Source organism: Schistocerca gregaria, chromosome 1 (genome assembly GCF_023897955.1).
Source record: "Schistocerca gregaria isolate iqSchGreg1 chromosome 1, iqSchGreg1.2, whole genome shotgun sequence".
Lineage (NCBI taxonomy): Eukaryota > Metazoa > Arthropoda > Insecta > Orthoptera > Acrididae > Schistocerca > Schistocerca gregaria.
In genome coordinates this window covers 352,489,603-352,515,263 of record NC_064920.1, presented here as the reverse complement: position 1 = coordinate 352,515,263, position 25,661 = coordinate 352,489,603, and the positions used below count along the sequence as shown (strand labels likewise).

Below are 25,661 nucleotides of genomic sequence, written 5' to 3'. Positions count from 1 at the left end.
GGGACCTTTGTCTTTTGCGGGCGTGTGCTCTACCACCTAAGCTCCCCAAGCACGACTCACGACCCGTCCTCAGAGCTTCAATTCTGCCAGTACCTAGTCTCCTACCTTCCAAGCTTCACAGAAGCTCTTCTGCGAAGGACGAGTCTCGGTCTGGCACACAGTTTTAATCTGCCAGGAAGTTTCATATCAGGGCACACTCCGCTGCAGAATGAAAATCTCATTCTGAAAGCCATTAATATTTATGAATGACCTATGACGTCATTGGTCAAAGCCGACGGGTTGTGCCCGTTCTTCAGATTTTGCCTATTTGAGGTTTCGAATAAACTTGCCATTTCGGCCCATGGATTCCAAACTATGTCCGATTATGGTATTTTAATCCTCAGGATGCTACAAACTCAATCCTTCTTGGACTAAACTTATCAGTTTCTCACGCTCCATACTACGTGTGCTAGAACCGTGGTCGATGTGACCGAAGAAAACAAACAGATTTGAATGTCATCAATTGTCGTCCGAAGACTGTACCTTCGGGAGATAAGTTCGGCTATAGTGTGACCGCGCACATAGTGGCGTACTGATTTGAAAAGACCTGTCACCTCCGGCTAATGTCGGCACTGTGATCGCAGCCTTAGTCACCGACTGCTGCTGCCTGTCTCTTGAGTGTGGAACTCATTAAAATACTGTAGTCGTTTCATTAGCTGCTGCACATGACTTGCAACTGAGGTCGCTCTTCCTTTGTCAAGTTGTTTGTTTCCTCGGCAACGATAAAGCGCCCGTCCGCCAACAGCTAGCAAAAGCGCGAGACGCCGTGTGGAGCGAAGCGGCAGAGCTCACTTTGAGGTTGGTAACGCAGCTTATTTTACCACTGTTTCTATACCTATGTCTAATCGCTTTGCTATCGAACAAAGAATCGAACAGTATGGAAAGGGAGCACAGTTAAGTAAGCTTTATTCAAACACATTAGTCGGTATTTGATACATAACATTCGATGATCAGTCACTATTGTTTATGTATTATTTATTGATCATGGATTGTAAAACTCATCATCTTACTTACAGTAAGTTTGTGTATATCGTGAAAAAAACCTCGTTGTTGTTTTATATGAATGTTTCAATTTCAAATTTACTTACAGGCAAGAGGGTACTTTTATATTTTAACAGGATGTCCCAAACCTTTTGTGATCAGAATGAAACAGACAGACAGTTCCCTAGGGGAAAAATCATTGTACCTATCCACTGACAACAAGATAATGACAGACGAGTACGTATCGCTGATAAAAGTAGCGCACATGGGTTAGAATTCTAAAATCGTGGCGTACGGTGAAAAAGAAAAGGCTTCTGTTCAGAAAATTTGAGCTCTAAGATGGGCTGTATTAATACTCGGACTATTAAGAGCCCCACACGCGAGCGAAAGATGGCAGCAGTCTGTCGCCAGGTCCAATATCTGTTCCCAGATCGCACGAGTATGCGCAAATCCCAACAATGATTCTATAATCGCTCAACGTTCGTAAACAAAAGATCCTTTTGTTCCGAGGCAACGGCACAGACGAATTATCCGGTGGCTGTCTGTGATACGCCTGCCTATTAAGCGTAGTTGTGAAGTTTTGTTTCGTTTTGATGTGGCCCCATGGAGTAAGAACTGCACGTAAGAATTTATCAGGGAACACGAACCACTTTGAAAACTGAAGTCAGATGTTTTAAATCCAAAACCGAATGAAGAAATATTAGGTGGAGAATTAAATTTAAAGCTTTAGAGCATATTTTTTTTAGATCTGTGCCTAAGTCCCTAGCCATTTCATTTAATATATATGTATAATCAAAGTAGTGCCAGCAGCACTGCTACTAATAGAATTTTGATAGAAAGTTCGAGGTTATAAAACTGTACTGTAAATATCTCTAGTCCGACGTTAAGATGTATTTACGAAATACATGCCGTTCTGAATAGATGTAAGCAACACACTCGGCGTTAATAAAAAAAAAAATGTAACATAGGCGTCCCCACGAAAGGCGTGCCAACACAAATTTAATGCCTCCTTTTTCCGGGTATTAGTCGACATACACTGGCCAACTGTCACGACTGCTAATCACAGCCGTTCATTTTACATCGCCGAGATTCACAACACAGTTCAGATTGAAATACTGCTTGAAACTGCTTGGTAAATCGCTTGTATGTGACGGTGTCGAAGGGAGGAAGTGCCATGCCGGTTGCAGACAATATTATTCCCCAGAAAGCTAGAGATTTATCGCTCATGCGTAAGACCCATTAAACATCTAGGCAACAGAAGAAGCCAACAATTGCATCTGATTGTTGTATTCCACGTTAAACTTGATGTACTGCGACGTGTCAGGTTAAACTAGAGGAGAGAGCTGCGGGTCTTTCAAGTCAAATATTTTGTTTTTTGTTCTCGGCTCATTAAATATTTAAATGAATGTTAAAACTGGAGGGCTGCACATAATACAAATGCCTGTTTAATCGTTGTAGTCAATTAATAATTGTTTTTATTAAACGTTTATTCAAGACAGACACGTACGGTAATAAAAGTAATAAATTCCATCACCTTACTCCATACCAGTATGGTGAATTTTCCATAAAGTGTATACTATTTTCTTCGTGAAACACCTGAAAAATAGAACTGCTAGTCACAATTTTGGTAATGAGCACGTCTGAAAGTGCAGCTGTATCATGCTGTCATTTGAATATTTTGTGAAAATCAGTTTCGTATACATATGTATATTATAATAAAGCCCAATTTTCGATATCTAGAATATAATTACGTGGACATTTTCTATGTATCTTTTTATAAATAATAATTGAATGAATAAATAAGAAACCAGAAAAACGAAGATAAAATATCATACATTTGTGTTAATTTGCGTTCATCTGCGCCACAGTCGATGTAACAAGGAGGGAGATTTTCGTCTTGTTAAAAAGTCACCTGTCAGATAAACTGCAACTGATTATTGGGAACTTGGAAGAGTCCTTGCCAGAATAGAGTGGAAGTCCCATTGTAGTGACGAACAATAAGAGGAACATTATTTCAGCTTTATTTATTGAGCTGAAGGCCAAAATTCAGGAGGCAGCGAATCTGTAGGATTGCTTTTTTAAAGAAGTGCAGCAAGTGGATGGATGGTGAGGCATCACTTACTTGTGATTGGAATGCAGGAACGAAACTGTCAGATCAACCTCCAAAAGATTTTGAAGAATTAGTCAACAAGTTAAAACGAAGTAGAACCGAGTAACTTTGTGTGACTTACAATCACATAACCATCAAAGTACATATCACACACTGCACAAATGAGTCTCTGAGCTCAAGGAAAATATGAAGCTTCAAAGGTAGTGCCACAATGTTGATGTGATAGGCAGTTGTTTACAAAGCTGTGCCTTATATGCATTGATCATTTTAAATTTAGTATTCATTTCCAACCATTGATCTCAAAATATTATGTCCAGAAGAATAGACACCATGCATTCATATAACTGATTCGCCACAATGGGCAATGGATGCACCACATTCAGTGCGGATGCACAATTACGTCCGACTTTGTGCAGGAATCTCTAAGTATCAATCATGGAGGTCATATCCAGGGACTGTGGATAGGTAGCGTCAGGTAAGAATGTGGGTTGGCTGAGAGGCATGCCAGGGTAGTTTGTGATGTTGTGATAAACACTGTGTCTGGGTGGCACAGTGGCTAATGCAACTGCCTAGTAAGCAGGAGATCCTGGGTTCGAATCCCAATCTGCCATATATTTTGACTCGCCACTGCTGATGATGCACAAAGTCCTGATACAATGTATTCCCTTCATTTTCCTTTCCTTTCTGCCCCTCCTCCTTCTATTTACATAGTTTGTTTCACAGCTACAGACTGCATATGGTGACTGTTCTTTCGGTCATGTCAGAGGAACAGACACCATGCATTCATATAATTTCTGCTTATATTCAAAATTGAGGCCTTTTGCTGATAGTTTATCCAAGCTATTATTTTGTTTCCATGTAAGAGTCATGCCTTTAGTCTTCATTTCATTGCTAACAAGGCCTGTAGATTGTGTGTGTCCTTTTAAGCTAACACATTGTTCTCTCCAGTGAAACTCTTCTTCTACTGATAATTCCTACATCACCAGCATATGCACATATCTCAGTTGAATTTATTGTAAGTTACATATCTAAGAATGACAGAACACACTTGTGGTTTTGAAAACTGAAAATGATATTTAATAGGGAATAGATTTGAAAAATTCTTGAAAGATTTTTTTGTGAAAGCACCAAGGAAAGTGAATGTTTAACACAGAACATATTAAAATTATACATTATTTGAAGCTGTCCTTCACATGATAGTTAAAAACACCATAGTGCTCTACCAGGCATTTTCTTATATTGATACTACCTTACACTTCTGCAACCTTAGAACTGACTTAACCAGTCAGCTATTTGGGAACCATAGTTTTATGTGGTCTCCAACCACAGTGACACTTGACAGTTTTTGCATCAACAAATCATTACCAGAGGTGAATGAAGGGTTCGGTAACAGGGAACTGTTTGAGTACTGAATCTTGGACCACTGGATTTGTATTCTGACACTTATTCAGTTAGCCAATGAACCACAATTTTTCATTGCTTATGTCATAATTAATACTTTATTTTATCTTATTTATTTAATCACACATAGTATTGATTAACAGTATAGTAATTTATTTTTTACAAAATTTACTAATTATTGATGTTCTTATTCTTCAATAAAATGTATTTACTAAAATTACTTACTTAAAAAATTATGAGCATATTAGGAGATAATTTTAGAAGGAGGCTCGAGACTTTGACTGTTCATGGCTTCACATAGTTTAATCAGGGATTATGCATGGGACTTCATGCATTATAACTTGCCACAGTTACTAGAGTAAGTTCATGTAAGTGTAAGATTAGGCATTTTCCTTTAAAATCTTGAAATCCCAACATGTTGTACCCCTTAAGTTTGAAATTCCATTGATAGTCCATCTGAATACATCATGTTGAAATATCATCAGGTTTATGACTTATATAATACACTGTTGTTGCTTACAGGAAGGAAGGAAGTTATAGAGTGTTAATCCACAGTAATTTAGGCCCACCTGCTTATCTGGGTGATAACGTGCTTGCCTCCCATGCACTGGGCATGGGTTCAATTCCTGGTGGGGTTGGAGCTTTTCTCCTCTCGGGGACTGGGTGTTGTGTTGTCCTCCTTCTCATTTCATCCTCATCACCGGCCCAATGTGGTGCTGATTGAAATAAGACTTGCACTTGGTGGCCAAACCCATCTGGGACATCCCGGCCAACAATTCCATACGATCATTTCATTTTTTTACAGTAATTTAGGTGATGTGCATTGTATTTATAATTGGCCATGTAAAAAAGTTTATAATTTTTTTCTCAGATGAGTGAGGAATGTTGTATGCAAAAACTGAATTTGACCTTCCTTATGAAACAAGATTTTTGGGCCTATGGATCCAGGATAACTTAAAATAGCAAACACACATTATCAAAGCTAATATTAAACTTAAGAAAGTGTGCTACACCTTATGTATTCTTGCTTACTACACAAGTTCAGAGGCCGTTCACCTTCTTTACTTTGCATAAAGATGGTGGAAAACCTCATGAATTGTTACACTATGTACCAACTCAACAAAGCCTGGAATCTTGCACTGCAGCCATTAAAAATGCAACAGTTTCAGCATTTAGTCCCAACAAGGAGAAGAACTTACAATGTGGACATGAGGAATGAACCACAGACAGAGCACCAGGTGTACCATATAGAGAACATAAACCTAGATCACTGTCAGGCGCACCAAACCGAAACAGAATGTCAGCTCACAGCCAGGCACATTGATCTAAGACAGAATGTCTCAGGTTATTTCTAGGGGGAACAGGTTGAAGGTGGAACCGCCAGAACTAAACGCGGATGTGCACTAGGCTGAAAACAGAACGCCATCTCATGGCCAGTGCACCAAAACATCCAGTGGGACAGACTGTAGACAGAATTTTCTGTTATGTTGTTAAGTCTTGAGTTGCTTGCACTGAGCTATAACAGTGAAGTTGGAACATGATGTGAGTGCTTTCACAGATGGTACTGCCTTTGATGGTGTAGGAATGCCAGTGACAGTTTGAATAGTAGGTGCTGTGTGGTTATATGGTGCAGGTCTTGCTCCTAGCTCTTCCACAGAGGTACAACTCATAAGACAAGGGTTTTTGTGTAAAAAACAGACAGGTGTGAGAGGAGTGTTAGCATGTGTAACGACACTGAATGGGAGAGTTGTTTTTGGACAAGGCTGGGAAGGTAGATTTGGTCTGCAAATACTTCAGTAAGACCTTCACTATAATGTAAGAAAGACTGTCATTGAAAATATGGCATCTACCATTGAACATGTGGAATGTATGGCAGCTGTTGGAATGGAGATATTGACAATGATATGCAGGTTTGATATGAACAAAGGTTTTTATAGTATCATCAATGTGATTGAGGTCACATATTTAGCATTCTGAATGTGTAGAAGGATTCTTCAAGATAGGCTGTAAATAGATTGCCCATGCTATGTTGCAGATTTACTTGCAGGTGATAACTTCAAAGTAAAGTAGTGGTGCATGAGAAAGCAGCTAGTTATGGTTATTGGTAAGGTTCTGGTTTTGGAGGTAAATGGGCTGGCAAGACCCGGGCATTTGGGATATTGGTAGAATCTACCCTAACAAGCAGAACAAAGGTAATAACAGAAAAGGAATTATGGAGAGCTAGTGGGGGCAATGATTAGTATCTTTGTGGATCAACAATAGGTCAAAGGTGTTGATCTATAAGAATGGAAATTCTTTTAGTTTGGTTATAGTGACCAGTCATATTGAGTTTATGAATGTTGAGAAGCAAGTAGAAAGTGCATATGCAGAAACTGTTAGGAGTGGGGAGGATGACAGAGTTCAGGATGATAATTTGGGAAAGTTTTGTGAATAAAACTGTCTAAATCATGTAATAAAGTTTTTCTTTATTTATTTTGCCATATCAATTACTGCCCTCATCAGATATCAAGAAGCTTAGAACTTGATGAACAAGGTTCAGTGTTACTATTAAAAACTTGTACCTAATCAGAGTGTCAATTTATGTGTCACTGTACATTGTTTTATATAGGAATGACAACTAGCAAACTAATTGAGTATATGAATGGACATAAAAGAACAGTCCACCGTGGACACACCAATTATCCAGGTATCGAGAATGCTCTTCACCATGCTTGAAGGCTCTGACAGCCTGCTACATCATAAGGGCCATTTAAATCCTCACTGCTGATAGTGGTTTCCCTGACCACTGGTGATGGTAACTTGTCCTTCAACACACCTCCACACCTCAAGCCACTTCTCTGGACCTAACCTCTGCCAATAGACAATTCCTCCTCTAATTTTCATTACTATTATTATTTTGATCATTATTATTTAGTTTTATTTATTTACTCAATTATGTTCTTTATTTAATTTTACTTTTCATCTTAGTTCCTTCCCCCTCCCCCCTCTCCCCCTCCTCATTCTCACTGAACTGAAGCAGGAACAGCAGTTACCAGTGTATTGACTTTGACCTCTTACTCTCTCTGATATCTGCCCCCTTTCATCTTTGTCCACCTTATTCTCGTAACTGGTGGGTCCCTCCTATTGCGTGGTCTGTGTGACTTGCTCCTTCTTTCTAACCTTGCCGAACCTATTCTTCTTTCCTCCTTGTGGAGGAACTGATAGTTCTAAAGCTAGGATAGTTTCCTGTGTGATTATGGCATTTGGAAGTTCTAAGATTTTTACTTTCTGAAGGTAAGTAATGCTCAGAACCTCCACTATTTATTGTGATCAATCATCATATATGTATTGTATTTTATCCCGGATTTCCCATGAATTCATATTGCTTAATATTCTTATGTGTTCAACATCTATCTGCACTGTTCCAGGATTTACTTTTCTCAGTTATTGAAAAATAGATACTGTTGTTCAGTGTTAATTAATGTTTCTGTTTTTGATAAATATTAATCTATTCTATGTACAGAAAATTCCACAGCAACTTTTCAAGCACCTGTGCAAAATTCACATTAATTTCAGATGATCCTTGAATTTTTTAGCAGAAATCAATCTCTTAACTTTGACTGAGTGTAACAGACTTCCATAGTTTTGCTGACATGAAATATTTCTTTAATGGTAAATAGGACATGGATGAAAAGTATGAATATTTTTGGGTTTTGTGCTGCAGTCCCACTGATTCTGTCGAAAATTTTGTTTTATTGCAATTTGCACATGACAACTTCAGGACGATGAGGAGATCTGTCTTTGAAGCATGACTGGTGTACACCATACTTTCCTATTACCTAAAGTGAATTACTGTTGCAGCATACTTAACTGTTGTTAAAATACAAGTGCACCTACAATATTGTTGGCTATTTTTTGTCAGTACCATTGTTGCCTTAAACTGCCTCAATTATATTTTACAACGGCTTACAATAGGTGCATCACAATTGCGTTTCAAAAGCAGAAAACTTCATGTCACTCCACAGAAGTTTGCTGCTTTGATCGGTTACTCATAGTATCAATCTGTAGTGCATGTAAGGCACACATCATAACCACAATGACACCTGAAGAGTTCTACCCAGACATGAGCCAAAAGTTGGCATTTTCAACAGAACCCATGGGACTGCAGTGTAATAACTCAGGACAGTTTGGTTTGTTTAACAATTCCTGATGAAAATATTTCGGCGTCCAAATAAAACCACTGTTGCATGAACTGTTAACTGTCCAAGTTATTTTATTATAAAGTTTTTCTTCACTTTCATACATAAATTGTGTTTTACTTGTTTGCAGTGGAGTACAAAATTCAATTTTTGCTTTTTAATTTTGCAGTGAAACTGTTGCTGGAAGCATCACATTCCACAGTTGTAAAAAGCAAGGAATATGGTTTACACTCACATTATAGTTTAGGCCAAGATACTGTGAAAGGGCAGTTGATAACCAAGCTTTTTATGCCTCTCTTTTCTGTGGATTATGCATGTAATGCCACCTACAAGCAGAAAATTACAGACTGAAACAAATCCTTCAAAATCAGTCCTCTGCGATGAAGAATGTCATATACATTATTTAAAAAATGGAGACCATATTTCATGTGTGGATTGTAATGACAACCTCCAGGAGGCATCAACCCAAGAATATGCTGTACTGTTATCACAAAATGAGCCTCTTGTGCAGTGGCATTCTTCTTCAGACTCTAATGCTGATGTTCTGGGAAACAACATACAACAGGCTTCTTATGGAACCAGATCCAAGATGAAAGAAGTGGACATGCACTCTTCATATCTGCAGATCTTCAGTGGACACCAAGACAATAATTTGGACGCTTCTCCTGTATGTTGCTGTGAATCACACACAGAAATGCAGTATGCAAAAACACATACTAATATGAACTGCTCAGGGCTTAATATATATGAACACCAAGAAGAACCTACTTGTAATGACCATGAAGGAACCCTTCTGCAAATGAAGAACGTTGAAAATTTGTGTCACTTTTTAGATCTGCCTAACAGAGATCACGAGAAAGAATTTTCTCAAGTATGTGACAGTGCTGTTGGCAATAGTAGCAATAATTTAAAAACTGTAGTAATATTTCAATCTTCTGAATACTCTTTATATGACAATGCTGCTTGCCTTCAGATCAACAAACACAAGAATCCTGAAACTGCTTCAGGAGTTTGCAATGTGGAACAAACAGAAAATATAAATTCTAATCTGGAAGACACACCGTTTGACATCTCAGTTCAAACATCAGCATCAAATCTTACTGGTAAGCATTGTTTTCTTTTGTGATTAAGGATTTTTCTGTTATTATCTGTTGTTGTAGTTCATTAAGGCTGTGAAAAATAATCCACGGCATAATGCAAATGATAGAATCTCGACAGTTATTCAATTAGTTCCCAATTGTGTAAATCACAAAGCTATTTTTCCACATTGGCTGCACTATGTCATAATTTATTATTCTATTTGTCCTAAACAAGTTTCAGATAAAGAATAATAACTTATGACATTGGACAACCAAAATGTAAATACGCTTTTATTTTAAAAAAAATCTTCTTTTCTCAGACTCACATCATCAGTACATTTCCTTATCTTTCTTAATTGCAATTCCTGTTGTTAATGTAGCTGTTTGTCATTTGCAGTACTGCTGGTGTTGTAGTACAGTTTGCATGTGCTACTTTTGTGGTTTCCCCATTATCAGGACTCTGTGAAACTTTATTGTCAAACACAAATTTACTGAAAGGTATCAAACATAACAGTAAACTAAATTATTGTTATTGATAATATTTCAGTGATTAGAGTGGCAAATATTAAGAATTTTCAAATTTTTACAGTTGTTTCACTACTTATTTATGAAAATTTGTTGCATATACAGTAACAACAAAGTGTTATATTTAAAGCTGAAACATTTATGGGGATACTTAGCAGCACATATAAGTGGATTTGTATATAACAAATGTGGAATATTTGGAATAGTGCTGGAAACTATAATCTGGGTTGTTTGTATGCCATGTCTTACAACTAAAGAGGAAAATTGGATACATTAATTTTTTGATGTGCCAGTTATTTTACATTTCATAGAAATACTTTGAGTGCAACCAGTTCATGAATTCCTAATCCTAAATTTAATATTAGAGTATCTGAGCCTGATTCAAAAGCATAATCTGTAGACAAACCCAAAGTCATGTGCAGGGCACTGAATAAACACCAAGAACACAAACCAGCAATTATTCTTACAGCAAATGGGTGAGAATAAAAAGAGCTCATAAATATACTACAGCAGACTGGCCGGTGGTTGTTTGCTTAGCTCCATGCTGCTGTATGGTTGGCCCATGTTACTGTATGATCGTGCCTTTGATAGTGTGGGACAGATACTAACTGTAGTGCTTCAGATTTACTACTGATACTCCCTACTGACAGGGATAATAAATCTAGCCCCCTTCAAAAATTGGCATTTAGGACTGAAAATGTCCTGGGCAATGGTTTCTGGAGGGGAGGGGGAAGCTGTGCAAGCCATCTCGAGTTTCTGACATCTGCAAGGCATTTCCCATCTGAGTCTTGAAGTGTGTACCATCTGCTCAACCTTTGCAGTGTAGACAGGGTGGAAAGGGAAGGTGGTCAGATGGTTGATGCTATTAGGGTGATAGGATGCTGTGAACTGAGTTGACATAAATTGAGACACATTGTACAACACCAGGTTGCAAGGTGCTCCCTGATGATAAAAATCCTCTCAAGGGCACAAATGGTAGCATCTGCGATCTTCAAATGAGAAGATACACTGTGCATCCCTAGCCTAGCTGCAATTGTGTGAAAGCCCTATAAAACTGGAGCAGACACACACTGTCTGCCTTTCAAGGCCTGGGCTTAAAACATTTTAAGATTTTCAACACCTTCTGGGTCCTAACTTTCAGTCAGATCCATGATTATGGGATAAGGCTGACCACAGGTGTTTACAGGACCAGCCCCGTACCCAGTCTGTATTCTGAGGCTGGACAACTGCCACTCACTGTCTGACAGAAACTCCTCATGGTGCGTCAGGCATGTAACTTCCTTGCTACTCCCAGTTCACCACCTTACCATACTGCTGCTCATCCATCACTGAAACACCTTTTCTCCATTCATCTGTGAGCAACAAGACTGTTTGGATTCCGTGTGCAGTATGTGCTGAAATCACTTGGTGTGGAGCAAGTAAAATGTCAAATCCAGGGTTTTAGCTGCCTGTCACCTTGGTTACTCCAGAGGGCCAGAGTAATTTTAGTGCATTATTTGAGAGGCATAAGTTTTTAATAAATAGTTTTGTGATATTGTAACTGAGCACCACAATTTTGCAGCTGTATTTACATATGGGTCTAAACAGGGAGACTCCATTGGTTGCTCTGTTCTTTTCCCTGATCATGTTCTCAAGATCTGCCTGCCTGAAGACTTTATTGTCTTTGATGTGGAATTGTACTTGATCTTCCAGGCACCAGAGCAGATGAGGTTTGTTGCAAGTGCTAAATTTCCTTGTCTGTTCTGGCTCCCTGAGTGCCCTTCACTTTCAACAGTGCTTGTACCCACCAGATAAAGTTGTCCAGAATATCCAGGACCTGTCCTCCACCTACAAAGACTGGGGAAGGATATGTCTTTCTGCTGGATATTAATGGGAACAAAAGAGCAGATGTGGCAGCCAACGATGTGTAACATGATCCCAATACTTCAGTGTGCCATTCTCCTACATGCTATTGCCTTACTGTTGCAGTGCAGACCCATGCAAAGATTGGAAGAAGAGTGGCTGGAAGTGATGGATAATAAGGTGCATCCAGTGATATGAACACCACGGTTATGATGTACCTTCTTCCTGTCACAGATGCAGGATGAGGTCCTCCTTATTCATCTTTGCATAGGCCACACCCTTATAAAGCATGTTTTCTTGCTCCAGGGAGAGGATTCTCCAGTGTGTTGTGTTTATGGCACGTAGATCACAGTGCTCCAAGTTTTCCTAGACTGTGTTTTTATTTTCACACCATAGTCCATCTGCCCATTTACTAACAGATTTGCCCTCTGTTATAATTGGTGATCAAATAAATGTTGCTTACATTTTAAGGTTTTGTGATTTGTCTGATATGTTCCTTAAAAATGTAGGGCAACATTTTTAATATGTTATCAGAGTGGCTGGTTCATGCAATTTTTATAAGTGATCAGCAAGCCACACAATCCTTTGAATCTGTTTTAGTTTTACTTACTTTTCCTTGACAATTTTAAAACATCTGAACAATTTTTATACTATTTTCCATGATGTGAACTGGTATGACTGTGCAGTTGATCATGGATGAACTGGGCTAAAAAAGGTCTAGATTGCAATAATATTTTATTAATGACAAGTTTTGACTTCTTGTAGAAAATGAGCACCAACTGAGAGCTTCTTGTGGCTCCTTGGATGCCCATGTGGCAACACGATCTTTACTATAGTCAGTGGGGCTTATTTTCTAAGGTGACGTCTATATGAAGTTGAAAACCATCATTAATAAAATATCATTGTGATCTGCCTTGTTGTTTCAATCTATTTATATCACCAGATCACTGTTACTCCTCTGGGCCACGTTCTTCAAATTTATGGGACTGGGGGCTAATGCTATCTTATCTCCGATTGCCTTTATTTCTTTTCTCACATTTACTTCAGTTTTACCATATTCATTTCTATTAATTCCATATGGCCTCAGACAGCCTTGCTTTTAGTGCTCGTGACTTGCAAACACACACACACACACACACACACACACACACATACACACACACAGAGATGGTAGCAGGGGTGGTGGAGGGATAGCATATATGTAACAAATGGAAGGTTTGAGAGGATGTTCACCACCAGCAACCATACAGAACATTGTAATTGATGTAGACTCTCTCCAAGGGTGATTGGGATGAGGCTATGGCGAGAAGTGTTGAGCTGGTAAAGCTTGATTGAGAGAGAAAGCATGGCAGGACCAACTCACATTGATGCTGGGCCAATAAACTTGCTGACTGGGTAATGCCTCAAATGCATCATCTCCCAATGTGATGCATGAAGGAACTATAGGATACAGGACAGGAGTGGACGCAGAATTATGACCTGGCAGTCAGGGACCCCTGTGGCCAGCATTAAGATGCCCTGCATGGCATTGAGCATGTAGCACAGTGCAAAATAATTTTGAAGAGCTGGGTCAGCCTGATGGGAGCCCTGGCCACTCTTTTTGGACTGCTGACAAAAACTTGCTCTGGACTATGTTGCCACTTGACGTCAAACTGACCTTGTGCGTTGCTGGTGGGAATTCGTCGAAAGTTGTTTGCAGCTGCTGTCCAGGAAAAAAACAATTTCCTGGTGATTAAATAATGTGTCATGACCAAGAAGGAGGCAGACAGGGCATCTGCATTGATTTTTTGGGCAGTAGAATAAAAATGGATTTCATAATGTTACCCACTCAAAAACAGTGCCCAGTACTGCAGGTTCTGCACCATCTTAACTAGAAGCTTAGATCAACACCTGAACAAGGATATTGAGGGTTTGTGCTCAGTCAACAGGTGAAATTTGTTCCCATGCAAATATGCATGAAACTACTTGACTCCATAAATGATCACTAAACACTCCTTCTCAATCAGGGGATAATTGAACTGCACAGCTTTTAATGTGTTAGAGATGAAGAAAGTGGGGTGTACTAATCCACACTACAAATTGTGTTACAAAACCCCTTCACTGCCATTCCTGAATGCATCCATCACCAACGGCAATGGCACACTATGCGTATAATGCATCAGACACAGAACCACCTTGAGACCCTCTTGAAGGTGCTGGAAAGTCTGTTAACAGGCAGCCAACCACATAAATTTGACATCCTTCCTCCACAACTGATTGAGGGTGTGAGTTGGTGTAATACATTATTTTCCTTAGAAATGTCTGCAACTGTTGAAGGTTGGTTGCCACTGCCATCTTTATGATCATCTCAACATGGTTGCATGTGGATGTGACACCTTTATAACTAAGAATACACTCCATGTGTTTCATGCTGAGGACAAAGAAACTGCTCTTTTCCATTTCGCAGTGCAAACCATGATTCTGGAGTTACTGAAAACGAAATTCAAATTCTTGGTACATATCAATGTTAGACTGTGAGTTAACTGTGGGCTTAAAATCATCACAAATATGTAATGAACCATTCACTATTTTAATGACCGCCATAGGTGTCACACTTTGACTGCTGGAAACTGGAGATCTTGGTCCTGAAGGCATACAAGTTCTGCCTGAACAGCCTCACAAATTACAAACAGAAATGGGCGAGTTTGTCAGAGTTTAGGCACTGCTGAAGGCTTTGTAGAAATATGGACTGTAAAGTTACCAGAACACCCAACTTCAGTTTGAAATTCTCCATATACAACATGCACAGAACATAAAGACCAGAGAAAGGCACTTTGACTGACACTAAATGAACTAGGTTCTTCATTACAAATCCAAAACTGGTCAAGGCACCTAAGCTGAAAATGTCAGCAGCAGTATGTGAGTGCACAACTAAGAAGATTAATAAGCATTGAACATTTTTTTACTTAGCTGCCAGCAACAGTATTCTGAGCAGAGGAATGGATATGCAGCAGTAAGATAGGACATGGTGCCAGAACTAACACAACAGATGTGAGCAAAGCCTGTGATTGTGTCCTCTTCAATTAAAGACAAGGCTATGGTGGTGTCTAGCTGCAACTCCATGGACTGGTAGAACAGCATCAAAGTGAAACTTTGCTGTGTATTTATGTATTGCAACATTGACATCATGCTGCTGCTGAGCTTGTGGGAAGTGGGCTACTTGTTGACAGCTGACACCCAGGTCATTGTGCTAACTGCAGACCCAGCAGTTTGCTGCACGATGCAGACATTGGCATGATGCAGTTTGCTACTAGATTCTGGACAGAACTGAAGGTTCACTGACATGAGTGACATATGTTGCAACACTAAGGAGGGAGGGAATTTCTTATACACTGGAACATCACGAATAAGGTCTTGTGATGCAGAGGAGGGAGCAGAATCAGCAACATACTTAAGTCTCTCACAAAACTTTGGCAATCTGGATGTCTGTGAACTTGTATGAAACTTAAGGGCAGAAGTACAAGATGATGAGTCAGAATCATTAGTTAACATGTACTTGCAATGGCGACTAATAACATGGGAAACCTAAGTGCCATTTTCAAAAAGCTGCTGAGCTCAAAAAAGCTGCCAAGCTCCCAAAACCTCAAAAGATTAAACAATCTGAAGTACTTCACCAAGGCTAGGATCAGACTTACCTAATCTTTTTTAGTGACCAACCTGTCAGAGGTAAGGTGCACAAGCACTTTTCAAACCAATAATTTTGCATAAGAGACTTTGAAGTCTGACATGTGAAATTGCACTTGCATGTGAAACCCTGCAAGTCAGCAACACAACCTGCATACAATTGTCCGTGTTGTTATGACACTGATTAAACTGGAGTCTAATCACGACAAGGTGCAGTTGTTGATCTTGGTATTTGGTTAACAGAATACAGAGGTCTTGGAAAGACAATTCACTAGGATCCAAAAAGGATTTAAATTTTTGCATCATATTGTAACAAAGACTACTAGAAGACTAAAGTAAAGTACTGCACACTGTATAGAATGCAGCAGATGGTGGTGGGGGTGTAGCCACTGCCACCGACTGATGTGTTTGTTGCTGCTGAGATACAAGCTGAAGAATCACTGCCTGCTCCTCTCTGTGCCTCTGTTCTTAAACTGAAGACTATTGCTCTTGAAAGTACTGCTGCAGCATTGATGAAGGTTGCTGCCAAAATTCTGTAAACTTGGGGTCCACAACACAGGAATTGGAGGTGATAATGTTGCCATAAACATGATAGGGTAAGAACACATCACCACTAAAGTGCCTGGGCATGATACAAAAGTGTAATCTGTAGACAAAGCCAATGTTGTCAAGACAGAGCACTGAATAAAGACCAAGAACACAAGCCAGAAGTCAAAGTCCAAAGAAGGGTGTTGGGTTGGCAGAAGAGTGAACACCGTGTTACTAGAGGAGGCCAAAATGCACGCGGTTTAGTTCACGCAGGCTGGCATAGGGAGGGAAGAACTATACTGACATGAGGTCTGGAAGATGACAAGGAATTAGAATTCAGAAAGCGAACGTAGCTAGTTTGATACTTAACTTTAATCCATTATTGATGAACGTGGCTCTTGATGGTACATTATTCACAATATTATCTGTTCAGAATACATGGTAACTGAATATGGCGCCTTGGTAGGTTGTAGCCAATGACGTAGCTGAAGGCTATGCTAAACTGTCATCTCTGCAATTGAGAGCATCTGTAGTCAGTGAACCATAGCTAGCAAAGTCGGCTGTACAACTGGGGCGAGTGCTAGGTAGTCTCTCTAGACTAGATCTGCTGTGTGGTGGTGTTCGGTCTGCAATCACGGATAGTAGCGACACATGGGTCCGACGTATACTAGCGGACCGCGGCCGATTTAAAGGCTACCACCTGGCAAGTGTGGTGTCTGGTGGTGACACCACATTCCTCCCCCACAAATCGGTGGATTGTTGTGGTATAAGGCCTCCGCAGCTGTGGGGAGGACCCCATGTTGACATTTGTGACGAGGTGGGGAGCCTAACAACAGGTGAGGCTGTGGCACCCGCACCCTGCCATTCAGACCACGGGGAGCTAGGGAACGCCTGAAAACCTAGTCCAGGGTGCATGCCAACATGCGGTGTATGTGCCCGTAGAGAGGCAGGAGGGGCCGAAGGGTCAACCTCCATCAGGCCGGGGTACCCGACAGGCGAAGACAACATATGGACCGGAGCGGGCAAGACAACTGGTCCTGGGCAGCAATCAATGGCGCGTGACGCAGGGGGGCGCCTGGCGGCTGCAGCGACACATCCACTGCGGGCGTTGCCAGCGGGAGAACATGCGGCGGCAGCGATGACGAATCGCCATGGGGCAAAATGGAAGGCAGCTGTGGTAACACCTGGGGCTGAGGCGAGCCAGTAGATGGGTCCCCGGGGCGCTGACCAGACAGCACCGTTGCTGAAAGCAGACGGCAAGCGGCAGATCCAGTGTGATGACAGAGGCGCAGCTGATTGAGATGCCAGCGCACATCACCAGAGGCCCCCAAAACCAGATACATAGCGCGTCTGAGGCAGTGAAGAATGCACCCTTCGAGCCAACGCCGTGAACCTCGATAGTGGCGGTAGTAGACAATGTCGCCTGGGGCAAAAGCAGGTGTCTGTCGGTACACAGGAACTTGATGCGGCGGATATAGCAAAGACATCAATGTTCGATGAGGGCGATCGTGGAGCAACTCTGCCAGCGAGCGACCATCTCGGGGCTGAGAGTGATATGAGGGCAATAACGCATTCTCCTGAGAATGCGACTCTTTCAACTTCAACATCAGTGACTTGAAAGTCCTGACCAATCGTTCAGCGGCACCGTTGGACTGTGCCAAAAATGGCGTGGACGTCAGATGTTGAATACCATTGGCCTTGCAGGATTATTGAAATTCTGCGGACATGAATTGCGGGCCATTGTCGGAAACAATTGTCTGTGGAAGACCTTCAATGCAAAAGGTAGCAGATAACGCTTGGATGGTGGCAGATGAGGTCGTGGAAGACACCCAGACAACAAAAGGAAAATTACTGAATGAATCTATCACAACCAATCATCGAGCATTCCAGAATGGACCAGCAAAATTGATGTGTAAGCGTTTCCAAGGGATAGTGGCTTTTGGCCATGCAAAGAATTTCCGCGGCGGTGCTGATTGTTGTTTCGCACACACCATGCAAGAAGAGCACATATTCGTAATCGCGGCATCGATTCTGAACCAAGTACAGTGCTGACAAGCAAGTTGTTTTGTTCGCACTATACCCCAATGTCCTTGGTGGAGAAACTTTAAGACAGAGGACTGTAACGAATGTGGTATCACGATCCTGGACTGATCATTATCATAATGCAACAGCAAAACGCCACATTTACATTGAACAAAAAGTCTCTCCTTCTGAGCAAAAAATCGGTGAACCAATGGGTCCCCGATCTGTGACTTTGACAAGGGCCATTGCGTAGCAACAAAACACAGAACAGTAGCAAGGACAGGGTCGACAGCTGTGGCTGTAGCTACACGACGAAAATCAATCGGAAACGATTTGACCATGTCATTGGTTTCTGAATCAATGAACATGCAAGCAAGTTCGGAGGAATAGAATGCCCTATCCTCAGTAACAGGCAAATGGGACAATGCATCAGTGTTTCTGTGCTTAGCAGTGGACCGATACAAGATATCATAGCGGTACTGCGAGAGGAAAATAGACCAGCTAATGAATTTATGCGCTGTACGTGGAGGTACAGGCTTGTTCGGATGAAATCGCGATGTTAAAGGTTTGTGGTCTGTGGTTATGGTAAAATGACAACCATACAAGAAATCATGAAACTTTGTAACACCAAATACGAGAGCCAGTGCTTCTTTCTTGATCTGTGAATAATTTCTTTGCGCAGACAAGAGCAATTTGGACGCAAAGGCAATAGTGTGATCATGCGATCCATCTTTGTACGCAAGCACAGCACTGATCCCAAAATCCGATGCATCCCCCATCAACAAAAGGGGCTTCTGGGGATCGAATGACGTAAGGCAAGTATTGGAAAGCAACACCGATTTCAACCGGCGAAAGGCACATTCGCATTCCGTCCTCCAGACGAATGGAACACCTTTACAGCGAAAGCAATGAAGCGGAGCTGAAATGGAAGAGGCATGCGTCACATATCGGTGATAATAATTAATTTTTCCCAGCAAACTCTGTAGCTGCTTCAAATTCTGCAGTGAAGGCAAGTCTTGTATGGCATGGAGGTGCGTGGGACTGGGATGTATGCCTTGGGCATTGAGTACATGGTCCAGGTATGGCAAGTCACGAGCAAAAAACACACATTTGTCCTTCCGTAAGCGAAGACCATTTTGTTGCAAAACCTAAAATAATGTTCTGAGATTGGCTAAATGTTCTTCTTCCGTCTTTTCGGAGATCACAATATCGTCCAGATAGTTTGCTGCAGTAGGGACTGACGCACAAACATTTTGTAGGTATTGCTGAAACAATGCAGGGGTGGATGCACACCTGAATGGCAGTCATTTGAATTGATACATACCAAGATGCTTGTTAACCACCAAAACGCGCTGGGATTCTTCATCCACCGGTATTTGCAAGTACGCAACTGCTAGGACCAACTTCGAAAAATATTTGCCCGGGCACAGTTTGTCAAACAGATCTTCCGGGCAGGGTAAAGGAAAAGTTGCAATCACTAGTTGTGGATTCACTGTTGCCCTGATGTCCACACAAAGTCTCAATTTTCCTGAAGGATTTGGCAAAACTACTAACTGAAAAATTTCGGTTGCGCATTTACTTTCAGTTCCAAATGTGCTTCATAGTTCTTAGTGCAACTGAGGCCTGGTGCAGAAATGTCTGCAAATACTTCACATAGATGAGAAACACTGTCTGAAGGCACAGTCTGGTTCACTGATAGGACCTGATTTACTATAGACAAGTTAAACAACTGAAATAAATCAAAACCAAACAAGTTCACCACAGAAGAAGAATGAAGGACATAAAATGACACTAGTTTTGTTTGTCCTTTGTATTTTGCAAGAAGGCTGCACTGTCCTAACACAGGGATCTCTTGACCTGAATAGCTAGTTAACGTAACATCAGCAGCACACAACTGAGGTGTGCCCAGCAGTATGTAAGTGTCTTGATTGATCAGTGAAACTGCAGCTCTGGTATCGAGCTGGAATTGTATCACTTTGCCGTTAATGTCCAAGTCTACAAAAAGGTACAGAAACCAGATGGCAATTATAAGAGTCGAGGGGCATGAAAGGGAAGCAGTGGTTGGGAAGGGAGCGAGACAGGCTTGTAGCCTCTCACTGATGTTATTCAATTTGTATATTGAGCAAGCAGTAAAGGAAACAAAAGAAAAATTCTGAGTAGGTATTAAAATTCATGGAGAAGAAATAAAAACTTTGAGGTTCACCGATGACATTGTAATTCTGTCAGAGACAGCAAAGGACTTGGAAGAGCAGTTGAATGGAATGGGCAGTGTCTTGAGAGGAGTATGTAAGATGAACATCAACAAAATCAAAACGAGGATAATGGAATGTAGTCGAATTAAGTCGGGTTATGCTGAGGGAATTAGATTAGGAAATGAGACACTTAAAGTAGTAAAGGAGTTTTGCTGTTTGGGGAGTAAAATAGCTAATGATGGTCAAAGTAGAGAGGACATAAAACGTAGACTGGCAGTAGCAAGGAGAGCATTCCTGAAGAAGAGAAATTTGTTAACATCGGGTATAGATTTAAGTGTCAGGAAGTCTTTTCTAAAAGTATTAGTATGGAGTGTAGCCATGTATAGAAGTGAAACATGGACAATAAATAGTTTGGACAAGAAGAGAATAGAAGCTTTCGAAATGTGGTGCTACAGAAGAATGCTGAAAATTAGATGGGTAGATCGCATAACTAATGAGGAATTATTGAATAGGAATGGGGAGAAGAGAAGTTTGTGGCACAACTTGACCAGAAGAAGGGATCGGTTGGTAGGACATGTTCTGAGGCATCAAGGGATCACCAATTTAGTATTGGAGGGCAGCGTGGAGGGCAAAAATCGTAGAGGAAGACCAAGAGATGAATACACCAAGCAGATTCAGAAGGATGTAGGTTGCAGTAGGTACTGGGAGATGAAGAAGCTTGCACAGCATAGAGTAGCATGGAGAGCTGCATCAAACCAGTCTCAGGACTGAAGACCACAACAACAACAACACAAAAAGGTTATTTTCCTGCTGACGACAAGAGCGACTGTCTCTTGCAACGTGAACTGACACTAGTACAAAATCACGTGCAACTTGACGGGAGTTCTGGCAATGTCAACACACACTATTTGTGGGGCGAACACAGTCACTGTTAGAGAGAGTGGCACTGGGCGGAGTGGAATGAACGACATGAATTTCCGTGGGTGAAGTTTCACGAGCCTGAGTATCCTTGGTTTGATTCCGATTCCAGTGCGAAGCAAAGGGCTGGGAATGGGTTTGAGTTTCCGATCCGAGCAAACACTCTTAACATGTCCTTTTTTTATTACAGTAAAAGCAAATAGCTTGACGTGATGGGCAATTCTAACGCGAATGTTTATTAGCACACCACGGGCAGCACTGCATTTGCTTGCCGGAGCGACACACGTAGCTGAGAGCATGGCGGCAGCGGCGCTGCCAGGAATGAGGGCTGTTTTCTGCTTCGTGCAGCTCGCTCGGCAGGCCAGTTAACCTGACACATGGCTGGTGAAGTTTCAAATGATTCCTGAGCAAAGTCAAGTGTGTCCTGCCAATCCAATATGTCCATTACTTGTTGAAGGGAGGGATTGACTAGTCTCAAAATCTGTTCCCTTATATGAACATCAGAAACGTTCTGTACAATTGCATCACGTACCATAGTATCTGAATATGGGAGTCCACATTGACACTCAAAAGCACAATCCCTAGTAAGGCCTTGTAAGTTTGCAACCAACTCCTGATTAGTCTGACCTGCCATATGTTTTGTACGAAAGAAGGTATACCGTTTCGCAACGACATTGACTGACTGCTTGAAATATGCATTTAATGCAGCCCAAATTTCGTTGTAGGACAGAATTGCTACGTTGCGTCAGGGAAATAATTTGACTATCACATGGTAGGTGTGCACACTGATGGATGACAAAAGAAAAGGCTGCCAGTCGTTACGTTGAATTCTGTAGGCGGCGAGATGGAATCCAAATTGGCGTGACCACTCTGTCCAGCTTTCCAGTGCAGCATCAAAAGGTCTGAAAGTCGGTGCAACGGCGTGTTGTGGCTGCATTAGCAGAGGAGTGGCGGGTGCCGCATCGTTTTGCATTGCATTTTGACCCTGTATGAGCTGTCCAAGGGCATCTGCGTCTGCTGATTCTGTAAGCGATAAAATTTGGATAGTACATCTGGAGATTGTGGCGAAGCCGTGACGCAATGAAATCAGGGCAGTATAGATAAAAACACCGTTTTTACACTCGTCACCAATGTTGGGTTGGCAGAAGAGCCAACACCGTGTTAGTAGAGGAGGCCAAAATGCACATGGTTTAGCTCACGCAGGCTGGCGTGAGGAGGGAAAAACTATACTGACGTGAGGTCTGGAACATGACAATGAATTAGAATTCAGAAAGTGAATGTAGCTAGTTTGATACTTAACTTTAATCCATTAATGATGAATGTCACTCTTGATTCATAATATTATCTGTTCAGGAGACATAGTAATTGAATATGGTGCCTTGCTAGGTCATAGCAAATGACGTAGCTGAAGGCTATGCTAAACTGTCATCTCTGGAATTGAGAGCATCTGTAGTCAGTGAACCATAGCTAGCAAAGTCGGCTGTACAACTGGGGTGAGTGCTAGGGAGTCTCTCGGTCTGCAATCACTGATAGTGGCGACACGCGGGTCTGACGTATACTAGCGGACCGCGGCCGATTTGAAGGCTACCACCTAGCAAGTGTGGTGTCTGGCGGTTACACCACACAGGGTTATTGTTACAGCAGCTTGGAGAGAACTGAAAGAGCTGATAGTGCATGCTATAGAAGATTGGCCTGCAGTCTCGTGCTTAGCTCTGTGCTGCCATTGTTGGGTCAGTCCCTATGACACTGTGACCATGTTTCTGGTGGCACTAGGCAGATGCTAATTGTAGTGCCTCACATCCTCTATTGACATCCTCTGCTGTTGGGATATTAAAAATATATTTCCAATGACAGTAGAAACCCGATTTTTTTACTATGTGTGGAGTTCCCTTTATATATGTAGGGAAAAAAATCAGATAGCATTATTATTTCTAATGATTTATCACAATTTTCTTATCCCAGTTTAGGAATTAGTACAGTGTATGGGAAACTGATGATATATCAGTGCACATGGAGTAAATCTTAATTAGACCCAGACCTGAAGGAGAGAGCAATAATTTAAGATGTAACCTCAAACAATGATATTAAGCATTATAACTGCACACTGTGTAGAATCGTTGCTAATCGTAACATAGGTTCATAACAGTATCTTGATTATTGTAGTTCAGCTATTGAGCAAGGATATTGTAATCCATGTTATGGCAGCCAGTGTGGCACTTACTGTTATTTAAAAACTCAAACTCTTTTATGAGCCCACACACCACTCAATGCCTCACGGTATGGTAATCTTTTTAAGTTGCTTTGTGCCTTGATACAATTAGTTATGTTCTTTACAGTATATCTCATAAATATGTTGATAGTAGACAACACATTATTTATTTTGATGTATAATAATTATTAGTTACACAATAAACTACAATTAAGATATCAAGATCTCTTCACAATTTTTAGTGTGGTGGACTGTTGATTGAAAATGATTAAAGGATAGATCAGTGTGGACATAATGTAAAAATCATTATTGTCATTACCAAAACAGAGCAGTCAAAATCCAATTTTGATGGATCAGGTGGAATGTTATTGTCAGGTCAACTGTTATTTGCATAAATTTGGACTTGAGAGGCAAAATAGACATTGTGATGTTCTTGCCTCCATTTCAATACCTACAGCATTCTGGCAAGTCAGAGGATTTGTGTATGTCTAATGTAATGTTCATTGGCTTATGGTGGTGTCTAGAGGAAAGTAATACACTTGTTTGATCACCCAATAAACGGTTCTGTTAGCTCCTTAATTATTAAGTGCAGTAAGGGTTATGGTCAGTGGCATACACAAAAATGGTCTAAATACCATCAGATTATTGTTTATATGGTTGCTGACAGTTGACTCAGGGCAGGGAACCATTAATGTTTAGAAATAAAAAAAAAAAAGTTTAACCCTTACTTTGATGAAAGAAACACACTAATAGGTACAGTCACTTTTTATTCCAAGTGTGTTAAGAACAGCTCATCATGTTACTGTTCAAGGTTAAAGTTCCTGAAGCTAATCCTCATAAAATTCACAAGTAAAAACCCAGTTCACCAAGCAAATCATCATAAGATTTTTGAGAGTCCAAGTGCAATTCTCTTCAGAGTCTAAAAAGCTAGCTGCTGACAAATTTGCAGCTCAAACCATGTTGCAGCTCAAAGTTAGAGTCCACGACACTAACCATATATAAATTGACAAGTCCAAATGTGATTCAGCTAAAATATTTTTGTTCATCAGTCTAGCTGTCTAAATATTTGCATGTCCCAACATGTAGCTGCTCATAGTTACTTTCTGCAAAACTTACAGTTGAAATTTTTTAAGGTTTTAGAACTTCTGCACAAATTTTTCAAGTCCTCAAAAAATTTCAATGATTTTAAATGGCAATCAACCCTCCACCTAATCAACCATACATCCACTCTCAGCTAACTCTCAAAGAAAATTGTCCACAGCCAGTATGACCACCACCTTTAAATAGACATAATGTGTTATTGCAAAATTCTCAAATTTACATTTAACTTACTGCTACTACACATAATACATATGAATTAAGAGCTAATTTCACCAGCTTTCCTGTGGCTCCATTAATTTTTTTGCTCCTTGGTTTCCTTGTTATTTACATTTTAATAAGTGAGGTAGTACATTTACATTTATTTTCTATTAATTATTACTAAATGTAATAAAAGTTATATGACTACAGGTAGCTACAATAATACACTGTCTCATAGTGCTGCTACATTCAGTGATTTGTGATTCAGAAACATTTTTTACTTCTTGAGATTAACATTTCTGGCTCATAAATGTATTACATTAATAAGAATTCTGAAACTATGTTTCAACAAAGTTATTCAAGTGCTGTCTGTGGCACATGGTTTTTTAAAATCATTGAAAGCAGTTAGAATTATTAATTTCTGATGCCAATAGGTATTTTGAAGTCTAACAAATACAATATCTATATTACTATTCTGCCTGTTGAGTGGACATTTAGATATATTTTGTAGTCTCATTTTTATCTTTCAGTAGGTGGTTTTGCCCAACTTGCTACTATAATGGTTTAGATTTTGTGTATTTTGTTGCCATGAAATGAATTTTGACCTCTGACTCTGCCCTTTGATGGCACCTCACCTTGCAAGTATTCTATAACTATGAAGCACATAGGAAAAAC

The 25,661-nt window shown here is 40.6% G+C and overlaps 1 protein-coding gene across 2 annotated transcripts in view; it reads left to right on the top strand.

Annotated features, from left to right (window-relative positions):
- The first annotated feature begins 742 nt into the window (after positions 1-742).
- Positions 743-25,661, top strand: part of LOC126345439 (centrosomal protein of 131 kDa) — a 122,571-nt gene continuing 97,652 nt past the window's right edge. The window contains exons 1-3 of one of the 2 annotated variants that reach the window (XM_050002103.1): positions 743-837; positions 8,879-9,580; positions 9,683-9,812. In XM_050002103.1, the coding sequence (XP_049858060.1) occupies positions 9,020-9,580; positions 9,683-9,812 (691 nt within the window). In that variant the 5' untranslated portion in view covers positions 743-837; positions 8,879-9,019. Of the gene's footprint in view, positions 838-8,878; positions 9,813-25,661 lie in introns of both variants that reach the window. The other variant, XM_050002102.1, reaches the window with a different exon arrangement.